Here is a 16315-nt window from a genome sequence, read left to right as displayed (position 1 = left end):
AGTCCGAAGATGACGTCACCCAGGAGCTCGTCGGCCAATCAGCTTCAGTGTTGGGTCCCGCGAATTCCCAAGCAGCTGCTGCGCTGGTGGAGGGTGGGCTTTAGGCGGAAGCGGCTTTTAGCCTCGCAGTTGCGAAATGGGGGTGAAGCTGGAGGTGTTTCGGGTCAGTGGGCACTGGAGAGGGTGGGCGGGAGCGTCTTCTTGTATCTGCGAAGGAGGCTTTGAAAAGGGGGAATTCCAAGAGAGGGCGCTCCGGGGAGAAAGATCCTGAGATTTGAGAAGGCTCTTTAGGGTTGGAAATCCAGAGTGGGGCGGCGCCGGGTTAGTAGGGGAGGCTCCGGGCAGGCTGGTTTGAGGAAGGGCCTCTGAGAGTGGTGATCTGGGGAGAGGGCTTTAAGAAGGAAGGTTCCAGACTCTAAAGGAGCTCTTGGGTTCAGGATGGGTGGCTGTGTGTCTCTGATAGGGAGACTTCTACACTAGGGGAGTAGACTCTTAAGAATGAGGGGTTTGGAGTGTCCCGGAATCTGACTTGTGGGGCGGGGGTAATGAAGTCCCACAGAGATGCCTATGATTGTAGTAGGAGCTCCTATGCTCCCAGGGTCAGAGTGTGTGTGTTGTGTGTGTGTGTGTGTGTGTGTGTCTTTGAGAGGGAGTCTCTCAGACTCAGGAGCTTTCAGAAATAAGGTCTCTTGGATTATGGGGGCTAGACTCCCATAATCCTGGGGTTCTTGGGGGGCCCTGAGGAGGCGCCCCTGGGCTCTGCCGGGGGGTGAGGGGGCGTTGTCTTCCAGGCCCTGAGCAACCTCTGCAAATTGGAGGAGAGGGGTTATCCCTGGCTCTGCTCATCACCTCCCTCTTTCAGATGACACTCTACCTCACCTTCCCTGTGGCTATGTTCTGGATTGCCAATCAGGCCAAGTGGTTTGAGGACTATGTCGTACAGCGCAAGGTGGGCACAGAGAGAGTGTTCAAGGGCTCATTGCAGGAGGAGGGGGAGGGGGAGGGCATCAGGCACCAACCTGCTGGGGACCCATATCTGCCTCTCATAAACCGACCTGCCCTGGGTGTGCAGCTCTGGAGGCACCTGGCTCATCTGTGACTTTGTCCCTACAGAGGGAGTTGTGGCCACCTGAGAAGGAGGACCAGGTGAGTGACACATTGTTCCTCCCACCAGAGGGACAGTGGGACCTGGGTCCCTGTGGTTATGATGGGTTCAATGAAAATGTTACCCAGGGAACTGAGAGCAGAGGAGCATGTGGTTCCCTTACAGTCCTCTCCCTGAAGGATGAAGCTGACCCACACACTTGGACCCTGCTTGTAATTGGCACAGGGCTTCAAGTGTAGACACTGAATTACTCTGAAGTCGCGGCCTGGGACAGTATGGGGCAGAGTGGTGGGAGAGGGGTCCAGGCCCTGAGGTATGTGCCCCCCTCCTTCCTTCCCATCATACCCCTTCCCCACCCTTAGCGCCGAGAGCTAGAAGAATTCAAAGAGAGGCTACGGAAGCAGCGGGAGGAGAAACTCCTTCGCGCTGCCCAGCAGAGCTCCTGAGGCCTCCAAGTGCCTAAGTCCCAGCCCCTCCACCCATGAAATAACACACACTCATTTGTTGCTCATGGAAGTGTTTTATTGTGTGCTTTTGCGGGGAGGCCTGAGTGGGACCCAGGACAGCTCAAGCCCTCAGGGGGCTTGTGTCTGGGGCTGGGGACTGCTGTTCCGACGGAAGCTGAGAGCAGTCGGGTCCTGAGGGGCGAGAAGAGGTTGGGGGCTGAGGGTCCCAGCTCGTTTCTGCACTCCATCCTGCAGATGAAGAGGGGTCAGCCAGCGGGAGGGTCCAAGGCAGCGCCGGCCAGAAGTGACACAAACAATGGAGGGAGAGTGCCCATGGGAACCAGTGTCCTACCTCCCATCATCTGCCCCGACCATCCCCGAGCTTCTACATACCTTAGTTACTCATTGCTTAGGGTGTTATTTGGGTGTGAGGTGGGGGTCTTGGGGATCCCACTGGAGTCTTGGTTAGAACCCAATCTGTGCATGATTACATGTGACATGGACACATCTGAGTGTATGGATGTGTCCTGTGCATGAGTTCGTGTGCCTTCCTCCCTGGAGGTGCTTTGCCAGAAAGGGGCTTCTGTTCTCTCTGGCCGCCCTAAAATCATCAGTTGTGGGGGTAGGAACCATGAGTTCCAGCCATGGCTCTGACATTAATATGCCCCCTGCATGACCTTGGGAACCTCTTGGTCCTGTCTGGGCCTTCATCTTCCTGTCTGAAGTCGGGTATTGTATTGACCAGGACCTTGTGACTGGCAGGGGCACAAGGTGGCACATGATAAACAGGGGTGGAGATTCCCATCAGGCTTGGGGTGGGAGGCCGGGGTTGGGGGCTCCGCCTGGTTGCTCTCTCCTCAGCCCCAGCAGAACATAACCTACCTTGGGACCCACAGGCTGGAAGCCAGGCAGGGCACTGACTGTCACTCGCTGGTCATCCATGCGGCGGCCCTGGGTGCTGGCCACCATGTCCATGAGACTGTCCATCTCTGGTGCAGGGCCACTCTCTGCGTGGAGCAGAGGCAGGTGGGGATGAACGCATACACAGATTCCAGGGAACACAGCCCACCCCTTTCCCCCACTCACATTCTCCAGGAAGCATGCTCACCTCCCCCTTGCCACCCCTTGTTCCCAGACCCACAGGCATCCCAGATCCCCAGTTGCCTGTTCACTCTCTCAGACTCTTGCACACAGGCTCCCCAGGCGGTCACTCGCCCTGTGCCCCTACACCCTAACCATACACCACGATCCTCAGAAATCACACCACCCCCATACACCCCACTGCCCACTCTCACGGCTCTCGGAAGTTGTTCCTGGCTCTGCCTGCAGCGAGCAGCGCTGCTCCTCCATTCGGTCGCCCTGCACATGGCTCAGCAGTTGGAAGAAGCCCTCTTGGTCTGGGGAGCCCGCCTGGTGAACAGACAGACCAGATTCAGCCGGCCCCTCACCAGCTGCCATGCTGCCCTCCCCGTCTCCTCGGCTCTCACCATAGTCCCTGCTGATGTGCATGCAGCTCTGCAATGCCGCTTTGAATGAGACACGAGTCCCCTTCCCAGTCCCAGCTCCGGGGCCCCAGCCAGCGGTGCCACTTCACGTGGTGCCGCCTCAAGGGAGAGGCTGCTGGTGTCCTGCCGTCCTAGATTGAGGCCCTACTGCAGGGTGGCCTGGGGGCTGGGACACCAGCCAGGGAAATATCTCAGGGGCCACCCCCGAGTCCCAGCATTCCTCTATCTCACAGGGACCATCACCGAGAGCTCTGACCCCTGCCCTTGGTCTGGATCAGGTACTGAGACCCTCATTCCCACCAGCACCTCCTTAGGCAGCAAACTGGGCCAGGGGGCCCAGGAGACTCAATCGCTAATTAGGTGCCCTACAAACTAGTCTTGTCATTTGCAGCTCTTGAGGAGTTGGGGTTTAGGGGTAGGGCCTGCTTACCTTGATGTAGGGGGCCAAACCCCCATCTACCTTCTCTTCCTGGTCCATCCTTGTCCCTGCTCCTTGGGCCTGTCCACTTCTCTGCTGGCCTCTGGCCCGGCCCCGTGCCAGAGAAGGCTTTTTAAAAGACTGGGATGTGGGGGGAGTGGGTACCCAGCCCCAAATCCCCAGCTCACACCCCATCTGCTCCCACCCAGGCTTAAGCCCCATAAAGATGATCCAGATAATTGTTTTTGCCGTGTGATGCTGGGACTGCTGTCGGGGTAGGAGGCTGGGCGACCTGGGTTGGGACCATGCTGACCCAGCAGGACTCACTGGGCCCCAAGAACTCTCAGGTGGGTACAGTAGCAGGCCAGAGCAGTGTTCCCCCAGTGGGGAGTTGGGGCTGGCTGGGCCCCATTGGGAGAGGACAGGCCAACAGGGTAGCTTGCGTGGGGTCTGCAGCCCACCAGCGGGAAGCAGTGCAGAATGGTCTCACCCTACAGGAAGGCAGTTGCCATCTGCAGGGGAAGGGAAGCTGGACCTGAAGACACTGTAGGCACCACCAGCCAGCCTAGCTGCATCTCTGTCTCCTGGCCACCTCTCCCCCTACTCACTGTCCCTGGATCTGGTTGTCCCCCATAGGCCCCAAGACAAGGTCTGGGATCTGTCTACCTGCCACCAATGCCAAGTTGAGCTGTCTCCTCTGATCTTGCCCCCACCCTCTCCCCTGAGCAGCTGTGGCTTTCCCTCAGCACCCTGAGAGAAGATGCTGCTGGGAGGACCCCACCCACACCCCATCCCCTCCCTAAGATGTCTTTCTGGAAACCAGTTAAAGTTTCTTCTCAGAATAAATGGGCCACTGTCACCACCCCTGCCTAAGCACAGAGCTTAGTCCTCCCTAGGCAGCCCTCCCCAATTCATGGTCCACGTTCACACCCTCTCCATGGCCCCAAGTCCTCAATGCCAATGTGATGTCCTGCTCTGCCACAGAAGTATTAGTTTTCTGGGGTTGCCTTAACAATATGTCATAAACTAGGTGGTTTAGAGCAACAGACGTGTATTGTCACAGTTCTGGAGGCCAGAAGTCTGACGTCGAGGTGTTGGCAGGCCCGCACTCCTGAAACCTATAGGGCAGGGTCCTTTCCTCACCTCCTGACTCCTAATGGCTGCTGGCAGACCTCAGTGTTTTTTGGCTTATAGCAACGGTACTTCAATTTCTGCCTTTGTCATTCCATGACGTTCTCTGTGTGTCTTTGTCTTCACGTGGCTGTCATAAGACATGACACCAGTTATGTTGCATTAGCGACACACCCTACTGCAGTATGACCTCATCTTAATTCATCCGCAACTATTTCTGAATAAGGTCACATTCTGAGTTCTTGGGGGTTAGGACTTCAACACATTTTTTGGAGGCAGGACACCATTCAGCCTATAACAACAGAAAAGCCTGGTCACCCTCACCGAGTATAGTGGGAGGTGGTTGGCCTTATAGACTCTCGCCTCCAGTGGACAGGCTGAGAAGCTAGAGGTGGTCCCAGCTTCCTCACCATATCCCAGTTCCCTCCTTGGCCCCTGCAATTCATCCTTTCCCCCCAGGAGCTGCAGGGGTCCCCTCCTTTTCCCTGCTCAGAACTCTCCCTTGGTCCTCATCGTCCTCAGGAGAAAACCCAAAGACCTTGGAGGCAACGGCAATGTTCTAGAATGGACTGGTGATGGATGCACAACTGAATATGCTAAGTGCATTTAATTATACACCCTCTGTAGGCTGATTGTAATGGTATGTGAATTATATCTTAATAAAGCTGTGAAAGAAAAGGAAAGAAGGAAGGGAGGGAGGAAGGAAAGAAGAAGGAAAGAGAAAATGATGGAAAGAAAGGAAGGGATGAGGAAGGAAGGAGGGAGAAAAATTCCTATCTGGGACTGGTTTTGCCTGACACTGTCCTAGTTTTATCACTGAGAGCCCTGCATCCCCAGAACCTCTCAATTCCAGGAAGATCAGGCTGGGTTAGTCCTACCTTGTCCCACAGAAGTCTGGCCTCTGGAACTTGTCCAACCTCACCTCCTGCCCGGGCCCACTTCCCACCATCACCCCACTACCACCACTAACTCCAGTCTCATCTCCTGCCCTTCTCTTCCTGGACCCCTGCATAGCTGCTCCTTGATGTCATTCAGGGTTAAGTCTGAAGGCCACCCCCTCAGAGAGGTCCTCTGGTGCCACCCCCAGTAAAGCACCCCTGACAGGGCACTTGCTAGCATATCATCGTTAATTTCCTTTAAGGCAGAATTGATTATTTTCTATCCCCTCCCTCCTGAAGTCAACCGTAAGTGCCACGTGGCAGACCTTCTGTTGTCTGTCCCATGTAAGTGGCAGAAAGACTGGCATCTGGCTGACTAAATAAACACTAAATAAAAGACCCAGTTCATAACTCTGCCTTCAAACCCGTGCCTCACATGTTAAATACGGGATCTCATTTTGTGAATACTGCTGGCCTGTGCCCAGGCTATGACAGAATGTCGGCCCTTTGCTGGCGCACAGTAGGAACAGGCCATGGAATTTCGGGTCGAATGGGAATTGAGGTGTGTGTGACTGTGCCAGCAGGTGAGCATGCTACTCAAACCCACACGTGTATCAGCCTACAAATGTGACTGTTGCCTGTGAGGGTGTGTGCACACGGTGAGAACAAGGCTGTGAGGAGCATTCCTTCAGACCCCAATAGGCCTACTCATCATGCATGCGGCCTTGGACAGGGGGCCCCACTGAGCCCACATTTCATTTTCTGTACCGCACTCCCTGTCAGGGTCTGTAGAAGGATCGAGTGAGAATCTGGCACAGGTCCCTGGCACACAGCGGGTGCCGGCTTAGCTCCAACTCCCCCTCCAGACCACCTCCTGAGTTTATACAATGTTGCCAGAGCTTGCTGCTGCTGCTAAACTCTGGGGTACAAAAGGCAAAAGGGTCATAGGTTTGTGGCCCCGCGGCCACGTGTGAACACACTCCTCAGTCTCGGAGGAACTTCTGACAGGGTGCCGGCTTTGCCTGGGGAAGATTACGGGTTATTATTACTCTGCAATCTCACTTTCTCGCTGCGCGCAGCAGGGGAAGTGTGTCTGAGCTCGCGTCTGTGAGCTCGTCGTCGGATGGGCTCCTCCAGCGACTTGGTGCCCGTCTGCTTAGATATATCCCCTCGTCCACTCTACGAGGGACCGACCTTTCCCCGGAACCCACCGCGGAGCCGGGCCGGGTGCCCGGGGGGCGGGGCCAGGCCCCGCGGGGCGGGGTCCACGTGGATGACGCGCGGGACCACGCCCCCACCTGGGGACAGACCCGGAAGCGGCGGCGGAGCCCCTTGAGAAAGATGGCGCCCCTGGGGCTGAAGGCGGTGGTGGGGGAAAGTGAGTGTCACCCCGGGCTGAACTCATGCGTCCCCTGGGGGGTCGGGGATCAGGGGCGAATGGACTCTGGAACCCCGGCGGCGGGGAGTTGGGGGCCGGGCTGGGCGTCAAGACCTGACCCTCGAGGGGGCGGGTGAAGACTCGGTTCTAGCTGGACGTCCCAGCTCTCCCGCGTCGGAGCCGAACGAAGCTGGCAGACTGGACGCTAGGGGTGGCCCAGACAGGTGCCGGGGCCCGAATTCCTGGGCCCCCTAGCGTGCATAGCTGGATGTCCGGACTGCCAGGTCTCTGAGCTGGATTCTTGGGGCTTCATGCTGCGGACTGGGGCTGGGCTGGGCACGCTGATAAGCGACCCTAGGTGCTGTGAAAGCTCACTGGGCGTGTTCAGGTCCAGGGGTGGGGGACGCCTTGCTCTGCTCGGCCCCCAAGAGCCTCATGCAGCCTGAGGACCCAAGCGTCCAGGCCACTCAGGCCGGGTTCTTGGAGGAAGGGTGGAGATCGTCCCCGCCCGCATCTCGAGTAGTTCCGGCCTTAGCTGCTCCTTCCGCCCTGGAGTTCCTGATAACAGTGGGCATGACACTCTGGCAGGGCGGGGCCACCCGGTTCCTTCTCCCACTACTTCCGCGGGGTAGGGCAGAATGTGGCTCAAACCTCCAGCATTTCAACTAAAAAAGGAGCCTCGTATGTGGGGGTTGATGGGGGGATGGGAAAGCCATTGATTACATTTTACAGATGAGGAAACTGAGGTTGGAGGTTGATGGAATGACCACAGCCAGGCACATTTCAGAGCAGGGGACCAGGGGTCCAGTATTCTAGACCAGTGAAAACTGATAGTGGTGGAATGCGGGGGATCGTCTGGCTGAAGCCACGCCAGGAGGACTCGAGGTAGCCCATGGGGAAGCCGAGAGTCTCGTTCTGGAGGCAGGAAGACCTGTATGGAGCCCTGGCTTTCCAGTTATTGTTCATTTAAAGCGTATTTATCCAGCGGCTATTTATACCCCAATCATTGGGCCACTTAGGCCTCAAGGGTGCTTAGTCTAGTGACCTGCTCTCTCTGAACTTCAGTTTCCCTGTCTGTAAATTGGGAGTGACACCAGGAGCTGCATCACAGAGTGGGGGGTGGGGGTGGGGATGGGGATAAATAAACAGGAGTTAAGATGGAAGTTCAGACAGTTGTCCAGGTTTGGGGGTGATGGGACCAGATGACCCAGCATCCATAGCCCACCCCTCTCTCCCTACAGAAATTCTGAGCGGAGTCATTCGGAGTGTCAAAAAGGATGGGGAGTGGAAGGTAGGGGTGAGGCAGAATGCTTTGTCCAAACTTACATGGGGGCCCTGAATGTGAGACCCCTTCAAACTCACTGTGGAGGCTTCATTCAGGTCCACAGGGTGGGATCTGTGGGCAGCTCTGGGATGGGGTGGGGTCCTGGCCCCTCCTTCCCGTCCAGCTAGCTGTTGAAGCCCTCAGTTCTGCCCACCGCCCCAGCCTCACCTCAGGGCAGCTACGGCCTCTCCTACCGACTTGTCTGTCCATCGGTCCATCTGTCCGTCCATCTGGACAGGTGCTCATCATGGACCACCCAAGCATGCGCATCTTGTCGTCCTGCTGCAAGATGTCAGACATCCTGGCTGAGGGCATCACCAGTGAGTGGACACCCCCACCCAGTGCTCCCCAGATGGGACCTGCATGTGGGACCTCCCAAACGTGGGACCCCTGGGGCACAGCCCCTGAGTGTTGGATCTCCTCAAATTGTCCAGGAACCCCAAGGATGCAGCTCCCTGCGTAGACAGCCAGGAGCATGTCACCCTCCCAAGTACATTCCCCAGTCGGGCAACCTGAGTGTGGGAGCCCAAGATGGGCAGACCTCCCACAAAGGACTCTTGGTTGCAGCCCCCTAGGGGTCAGCCTCTCCAGCTGTGCAGCCCCTGTGTATGGAACCTTGTATAGGACCCTCAGGACAAACTCAGTGTGGGGACCCCAGAATGCGTAGTTTTCTATGGGAGGCCCCCAGGGGTATGACTGTGTGATCCTGGATATGTAGAAACCTATCCATGTCTGGAACTCGCCATGTGCCCCGGCCCCAGCGCCACCTTCATGTGTCTCTTCCTCTGTTCTTGCTAGTTGTTGAGGACATCAACAAGCGGCGAGAACCCATCCCTAGCCTGGAGGCCATTTATTTGTTGAGCCCCACAGAGAAGGTGCCTACGTGAGCGTGAGTGAGTGTGTGAATGTGCGTGTGTACATGCCTCTGCATGTCAGCATGTGTTTGGGGGCACAGGCAGTGGCTGGGAGGCCTGGGCAGAGGACGGACAGGTTGGGGGTGCAAGGCCAGGCCTGGAGAGTGATCTGCATTCCCTAGTCGGTGCAGGCCCTGATCGCAGACTTCCGGGGGACCCCGACCTTCACCTACAAAGCAGCACATGTCTTCTTCACAGACAGTGAGTGAGGAGAGCTGGAGGAGTGGGGGTTGGGGCCAGGGGACATAGGGGCAGCTCTGCCCTGATGCTTCCTCTTGCCTGCCCTAGCCTGCCCCGAGCCCCTGTTCAGTGAGCTGGGTCGCTCCCGTCTGGCAAAGGTGGTCAAGACGCTGAAAGAGATCCACCTTGCCTTCCTCCCCTACGAGGCCCAGGTACAGCCCATCCTAGACTCGAGCAGGGAGTAGGGGTCTGTGACCAAACAACTCAGGTTCCCTCAGAAGCCAGCTCTGAGACAAGTAAAGGGGACAGCAAGTCAGAAAGAAAAGGAGGCAACGTGGAGTGGAATGTGCTCACCACTGCAGGCACCTGCAGGGGGCAGTGTAGAGCAGGCTTCTGAGTTCTGCCCAAGGGGGAGGGGGTCTTTCTCCATCTCCTCCAGACATGGGTTGGGGGTACCTGCCTCCTGGATGGCAAAGTGGGCCCCAGAAGATGCCCCAGGAAGTGGCAGGTGCTGGCGGCTGGAGTTGAGCAGGTGCTCCACTACAGCGGTGGCTCCGGCACTTGTATCCTTCCAGGTGTTCTCCCTGGATGCCCCCCACAGCACCTACAACCTCTACTGCCCCTTCCGGGCAGGCGAACGGGCACGGCAGCTCGAGGCGCTGGCCCAGCAGATCGCCACACTTTGTGCCACGCTGCAGGAGTACCCAGCCATCCGCTACCGCAAGTGGGGACCCCACCCTGATGCTGACCCCGACCCTGACCCCATCTTGCATTTCACCTTCAACCTCTCTTCTGACCCCAGTTCTCACTCTGCTGCATGACTCCCATCCCTAACCCCATCCTCGACCCCCAGTCTGTGCTTAACCTTCCCCAACCACACACCCTGTGTCTGCCCACTGCACCCCAGGGGCCCAGAGGACACTGCCCAGCTGGCCCATGCGGTCCTGGCCAAGCTGAACGCCTTCAAGGCAGACACTCCCAGTCTGGGCGAGGTAAGTGGTGTGCTAGGGAGGTGGGGCCAGGCCCCAGGCAGCATGGGGGTCAGCATCCTCATCCTTGCCCACCCCCCACTATCCCCAGGGCCCTGAGAAAACCCGTTCACAGCTGCTGATCATGGACCGGGCAGCCGACCCTGTGTCCCCGCTGCTGCATGAGCTCACATTTCAGGCCATGGCCTATGACCGAGCAGGACACGTATAGGTGGGTGAACCCCGGAACACCCCCTCCCCCCATTACCATGGACCAGGGGCCCTGGGCCTCAGTCAGTGTCCCTGACCTTCCTGTCTCCCCCTCCTGCAGGTACAAGACCACCGGGCTGAGCGAGGCCCATGAGAAGGCTGTGCTGTTGGATGAGGACGATGACCTGTGGGTGGAGCTGCGGCACATGCACATCGCGGATGTGTCTAAGTATGTGCGTGGGGGGTGCTGGGGGTATAGGCCCTTCTGCGCCACAGCCCCCTCGGATCCCCACAACCACCATCACCACCCCCACTACCACCATCACCACCCCCACTGTGGGCCTTTCTCCCTCTGTGAGCACGCCCCTCTACAAGCCATACCCCTCAGCCGATCCCCACTGTGTCCCCGTGAGGGCTTGCACGTGGCCTGGTACAGGGACCTGTGTCCCACGGCTCCTGTCATCGGCTCTGCAAGCCCCACACTGCCCTCAAACTACAGCTTTGGCACCAGCCCCCAACCTCACCCCTGCCACCCTCACTGCTAGGAGGGTCACGGAGCTTCTGAAGACATTCTGTGAGAGCAAGAGGCTGACCACCGATCAGGTAGGGGCTGGCCTGTGTCAGGATGGGCAGCTGTGGAGGAAAGCCCCACTCCCTACAGAGTGGGGACAGGGCCTCAGTGTGGATCCCAAACCTGGAGTTGGGACCTCATACCAGCCCTGTCCCCAGGCCAACATCAAAGACCTGTCCCACATCCTGAAAAAGATGCCGCAGTACCAGAAGGAGCTGAACAAGGTGAGCGCGGGAAGGGAACCTGTGCCCCCCACTCTTGAGCCCCACTGCCTCCGTGCCTCCTTCTGGACTCAGTCTCTGTTACCCTCACCACCCCCTCGCCCTGCAGTATGCTACACACCTGCATTTAGCTGATGACTGCATGAAGCACTTCAAGGGCTCGGTGGAGAAGCTGTGCGGTGTGGAGCAGGTGGGGGCGGACCCAGGACAGAGGGTGGCCTGCTGAGGGGCAGGGCCTTTGGTGGGGGGAGTGTGTGAGGGGGGAACCTTGGCGAGGTGGGGCCTGTGGAGAGGTGGTTGTGTCGGGGGGACGGGGCCTGTGGACACATGGGACCTGCGTGAGGGGCAGGGCTTGTTGTGTGACGGGTGGAACCTTCAGAGACCTGGTACGAGGATGAAGCCAGGTCACAGAGGTCTTGATGAAGACCCTGGGGATGTCCCTGCCCTGTGCCCCCAGCCCCCTGCCAATGGCTAACAGGACCCCTGACCTTCAATTCTCATAGGACTTGGCCATGGGCTCTGACGCAGAGGGCGAGAAGATCAAGGACGCCATGAAGCTGATTGTGCCAGTGCTGCTGGACGCAGCGGTGCCCGCCTACGACAAGATCCGGGTCCTGTTGCTCTACATCCTCCTACGGAACGGTGTGTGGGGGACAGTGAGGGCCTCGGAATCCCCTGATTCACCAGGGTCGTCAGTGATCCTGGGACTCTCTCAACCCCACAGTTCCCTGTCCTTGAGAAGCCCCCTCTCAGGCACACCACACCTCACAGGTACCCCTCCATTGACCCGGGGTACCCCTCATTGACTCAATTGGCATGAGGGCTCCAATGACACAGAAAACTCAATCTATGATTCCTCCAAACTTGGCTCCTCAACTAATTCCAGGGACCCCCAGTCTACCCACTTTGGGCTTCCTCCCCACCCAGAATTCTAACATCAAGACTCCTCCTTGCACCAGCTCCAGTGGCTTCCTCGGTCCTGAGGGCCTCCCCACTGCAGGTCCTGGGACCTCCTCATGTGCCACCCCTTAGCCGAGGAACCCACATGGCTACCTTCTATCCTCCCACCCTCCCAGAGAATCCCACCCATGTAAGCCACCTGTCCCCCACTTGCCAGGTGTGAGCGAGGAGAACCTGGCCAAGCTGATCCAGCACGCCAATGTGCAGGCACACAGCAGCCTCATCCGGAACTTTGAACAGCTGGGGGCCACCGTCACCAACCCCGGGGTATGCTGGGGTCAGAGCCTGTGTGGAAGGCAAATGTAGGTGTGTGGGGCAGCGGTGCCTTCAGGGAATTGAATCAGAATCTGGGCCAGGGGGGCGGAGGGCACATCACAGAGCTGGGGTCTACAGATTATGGTGTGGTTTTGAGGATACAGAGAATGGTGTGCAGTGGTCGGTCTGGGGGCTAGGGAGCACCAGAGCTGTCCCCAACCATGGTTCACACGATAAGCCGAGGGGTGAGGTGTGCTCAGAGCCCAGGTCCTGTTAGTGGTGCAGTGTGTGGCATGTGAGTCCCAGGGTGGATGGCAGTATTACCAGCATCGGGGTGAGGGCACACAGGCGACCCTGAGCCCTTGGACATCTCAGAGGAACCCCTGTGCACCCACACACACAGCAAGTTCCTGTGCTCAGCTCTCCACATGGCCTTTCCTGTCTCTCTGGCCCTGCACATCCCACCTCCCCTGACCAGCCTGCACTGCTGGGCAGTGCCTCTCTCATGTCCCCCATCTCTCTCCCAGTCCCCTGTCTATCTCCCTGTCCCCCACCTCTTGGTTCCCTTATTTCCCTATGTCCTCCCATCTACGTCCCCATCATTCTCTCTGTCCTTGTCTTTCTCTTTGTCCCATCTCTTTGTCTCACTGTCTCTATATTTTTCTCTCATTCTCTCCCTCCCTCCTTCCCTCCCCCTTCCTTCCTTCCTTCCTTCCTTCCTCTTTTTTTAGTTTTGTTCTATTTCTCCATTTTTGTCTGCAACACCCCCCAAGACAGATGGGCCCCAGCCCCATCTGTGACCCGCCCCCTTTCCCCAATTGCCCCACCTGCCTGCCATGCCCCTCCCATAGGGCCCTGGGACCTCCAGCCGGCTGGAGCGGAGAGAGCGTTTGGAGCCCACCTATCAGCTGTCCCGCTGGACCCCAGTTATCAAGGATGTGATGGAGGTGCCGTGGGGTGGGGGATGGGCACGGGGAGGGTGGGAGTTGGGGCCTGTCCTCTCCTGCCCCCACCAAGTCTTGCCCTGATCCAGGTGGCGGCTCAGCGCCCTTTGTGCTCACGGTGCTAAGCCTCGGGGCTTAATGGAAAATCCCTCATTATGGGCATCCCCCAGCATCCGGTCTGCTTTGCCAGGGGGGAACCCCAGTGCACACCTAAGGAATTGGGCAGCAGAGGGGCCCCTTGTGGGGGAGCCTCATTTCTTCTCCACCCACTAGTCCCTTCCACTGTCCCCTTCTATTCTTTTCCTTTGTCCCTGGGAAAGCCCCCTCTTTCTCCTTCGCCCTCCCCACACCAGCCCCTGCCTATCCTGGTAACATAAAGCAGAAGAAGCAAAAAAGACCAGGCCAGAGGTCCAGCTTCCTGGCTTCCTGCCTGCTTCCCAGTGGTCTTGGCAGTTCAACCCACTTTGGGACCCAGTGACCTTGGTTCCACCATCCCTGTGGACCCTGGATGCCTGGGCTCCAGGGTCCCTGAAGGGCTGGGGCCTCAGACTTCTGAGTCTCCAAGGGGCTGTAGATTCCTGGTTTTCCAAAGGGCTGGGGGCCTGGACTCCTGAGTCCCTAGGGATCTGGGAGTCCAAACTCCTGGGTCCCCAGGGGGCCAGAGATGCAAATGGTAGCTCCTGTCTGCCAGGATCTTGGCTCTCGAAACACTCAGGGAATTCCAGAGCCTGTGTCCCATCACCTGGAGCTTCTCTCCTAAGCCTCTCCATCTGGCCCTCAGGATGCTGTGGAGGACCGGCTGGACCGCAAACTGTGGCCCTTTGTGTCTGACCCTGCCCCCACACCCAGCTCCCAGGCTGCTGTCAGGTGCGGGTCCCTGGGATACCACCTACTGGCGCCCAGGCCCATATTAGGTGAGGGGAGTGGTGGGGGAGTCTACTGCTGGTACTGACCTCTGCCCACCCCTCCCCACACAGTGCCCGCTTTGGCCACTGGCACAAGAACAAGGCTGGTGTGGAGGCGCGGGCAGGGCCCCGGCTTATCGTCTATGTCGTGGGTGGCATGGCCATGTCAGAGATGAGGGCTGCCTATGAAGTGACCAGGGCCACTGATGGCAAGTGGGAGGTGCTCATTGGTGAGTAGCCAGGACTAAGATCCCTGGGCTGGGCAGAGTTGGGAGCTTGACTCCCCCAGGCCTGGCTCCCCAAAGCCTGGAGCCTCTGCAGGGCTAGTGTCTGAGAACCCTGAGTGAGGGGAGGTGGCCGGACACCTGGGTTTCACTGGGCTGGAGCTTGGGTTCCCAGGAAAGGGGTCTCCTGGGCCTTGGATCCTTATGTTTCTAAGGAGTGCTCAGAGTCAAGGCTTGGTCTCCCGAGGACCTTGACTTGGGGGTGTCAGGGGCCGAGGCAGCAACCCCACCTCCCCACCCATCCCCTGCTGCCCAGGCTCCTCACACGTCCTCACCCCAACCCGCTTCCTGGACGACCTGAAGATGCTGGACCAGAAGTTAGAGGACATTTCCCTGCCTTGACCCGCCCACCCCTACCCTGACCTGCCCTCTTCCCTTTCCAGAAAAATAAACTCTTTTCTGTCTGGGGCCAGCTGTCCACCTCACTTTCTTTCCCAAGGAGCTGTCGTCGTTGGCCAGCCTCCCAAGGTCCCATTGTCTGGCCTGTGCCTCAGGCCCCACCATACCCTGTCGTCTTGCCAGAGGGCGTCTGAAGCTGGCTGGAGGTTAAGAACTTGGGCTCTGGTTTGAATATTGGCTCCAAGAATGACTAGTTGTCAGGTCTCGGCCAACTTGCTGGGTTCCCCATTCAAAACATGGGACCAGTAATAGCCACTGCTTTGCAAAGGAAATAAAAGACAGTGGCAGAAAGCTGATGGCTGACAGCTGCTATTCCTCCATTGTCACTAGACTGACCTTGGATGCTCCGATGGGATTGTTAGTATTATAAAAGACCAGAATGGGCCCTGTATGCTCCCTCCCAGTCCCCCAGGAGCTGTTCTGATGGGGCCTGCAGCCCCACTGGCTGGGGCTTCCACAGCTCCCTGCATCACACTGCATTTGTGTAAGCACCCTCGTCCTGCAGATAATGCCTTGTGCCCACCCCGTTGAGTTAGAACTCTGCTCTTCTTCCTCCACACCCCAGGGTATTCCCAGGGGCTCCTAACTGCAGGACTTATAAGAGGCTTAACTGGATGTATTAGTTTGTGAGGGCTACCATAACAAAGTACCACATTCCTGGTGACTTAACAGAAATTTTCTCACAGTTTTGGAGGCTGGAAGTACAAGATCAAGGTGTTGGCAGGGTTGGTTTCTCCTGAGATGGCTCTCGTTGGCCTGTAGATGGCCATCTGCTCCTCGTGGCCTCACATGGTCTCCCCTCTGCGTGTCTGTGTCCTAATCCCCTCTTATAAGGACACCAGTCGTATTGGATTAGGGCTCACCCCCAGGACCTCATTTTAACTGAATTATTTCTTTAAAGGCCCTTTAAATATAGTCACATTTCGAGGTAGTGGGGGCTAGAATTTCAACATACGAATTTGGAGGAGGGGGGAAAGGCGGAGGGGTACACAGTTCAGCCCAGAACACAGCTAAAATGAGATGCGAATCCCTTAGTGCTAATAAGACAGATGAAGACCCTCGTCTTTGGGGCACAGAGGTACAGCCAGGCAAACAATGATGGTAGAGGGGGCTGTGGGAGCCCAGAGGACACCCTAATCCATCTAGTCTGGGGACAGTCAGGGAAGGCTTTCTGGTGAAGGCAAAGTCTGAGAAGGAAAATGAGTCAGGGAAGAGAGAGGCGGCACAGTGGAGGCAAACGCAGGAGAGTGGAGTGAAGCCAGAGGGAATCGGTACTGAAGAGCAAGGAGAACACGAGGCCACATAGAGCATCAGGCCAT

The 16315-nt window shown here is 57.8% G+C and overlaps 3 protein-coding genes across 3 annotated transcripts; 2 read left to right on the top strand and 1 right to left on the bottom strand.

Annotated features, from left to right (window-relative positions):
• Positions 1-15: 15 nt before the first annotated feature.
• On the top strand, positions 16-1616 carry PET100 (PET100 homolog). The gene is made up of 4 exons (XM_006917238.3): positions 16-163; positions 863-949; positions 1114-1146; positions 1468-1616. The coding sequence occupies exons 1-4, from the start codon at positions 137-139 to the stop codon at positions 1549-1551; spliced, it is 231 nt and encodes a 76-aa protein (XP_006917300.1). The 5' UTR covers positions 16-136; the 3' UTR covers positions 1552-1616.
• Positions 1617-1761: 145 nt separating this feature from the next.
• PCP2 (Purkinje cell protein 2) lies at positions 1762-3945 on the bottom strand. The gene is made up of 2 exons (XM_025050545.1): positions 2847-3945; positions 1762-2558 (listed from the first exon to the last, which is right to left on the bottom strand). Exons 1-2 carry the CDS (start codon positions 3058-3060, stop codon positions 2356-2358), a joined length of 417 nt encoding a protein of 138 aa, XP_024906313.1. The 5' UTR covers positions 3061-3945; the 3' UTR covers positions 1762-2355.
• A 2810-nt stretch (positions 3946-6755) lies between these two features.
• On the top strand, positions 6756-15005 carry STXBP2 (syntaxin binding protein 2). Its single transcript, XM_006917237.3, is given in 20 exon segments — positions 6756-6861; positions 8103-8152; positions 8424-8505; positions 8984-9060; positions 9222-9300; positions 9388-9491; positions 9855-10003; positions 10187-10271; positions 10360-10460; positions 10462-10479; positions 10579-10686; positions 11003-11060; positions 11187-11252; positions 11359-11439; positions 11753-11891; positions 12367-12476; positions 13316-13411; positions 14190-14275; positions 14386-14543; positions 14854-15005. Coding segments are annotated over 20 exon segments (1770 nt in total). The 5' UTR covers positions 6756-6824; the 3' UTR covers positions 14940-15005.
• Positions 15006-16315: the final 1310 nt, after the last annotated feature.

The sequence above is a fragment of the Pteropus alecto genome, unplaced genomic scaffold, assembly GCF_000325575.1.
Source record: "Pteropus alecto unplaced genomic scaffold, ASM32557v1 scaffold37, whole genome shotgun sequence".
In the NCBI taxonomy this organism is placed as follows: Eukaryota; Metazoa; Chordata; class Mammalia; order Chiroptera; family Pteropodidae; genus Pteropus; species Pteropus alecto.
This window is presented reverse-complemented; position numbering and strand designations above follow the sequence as displayed.

What these genes read in the sequence shown, in the direction of transcription:
- PET100 (XM_006917238.3), top strand. Translation starts at nt 137, where the DNA reads ATGGGGGTGAAGCTGGAGGTGTTTCGG. An exon ending in ACTATGTCGTACAGCGCAAG is followed by an intron (nt 950 to 1,113) that starts GTGGGCACAGAG and finishes TTGTCCCTACAG; the next exon opens with AGGGAGTTGTGGCCACCTGA. An exon ending in CACCTGAGAAGGAGGACCAG is followed by an intron (nt 1,147 to 1,467) that starts GTGAGTGACACA and finishes CCCCACCCTTAG; the next exon opens with CGCCGAGAGCTAGAAGAATT.
- PCP2 (XM_025050545.1), bottom strand. Translation starts at nt 3,060, where the DNA reads ATGCACATCAGCAGGGACTATGGTGAGAGCCGAGGAGACGGGGAGGGC. An exon ending in AGGAACAACTTCCGAGAGCC is followed by an intron (nt 2,559 to 2,846) that starts GTGAGAGTGGGC and finishes TGCTCCACGCAG; the next exon opens with AGAGTGGCCCTGCACCAGAG.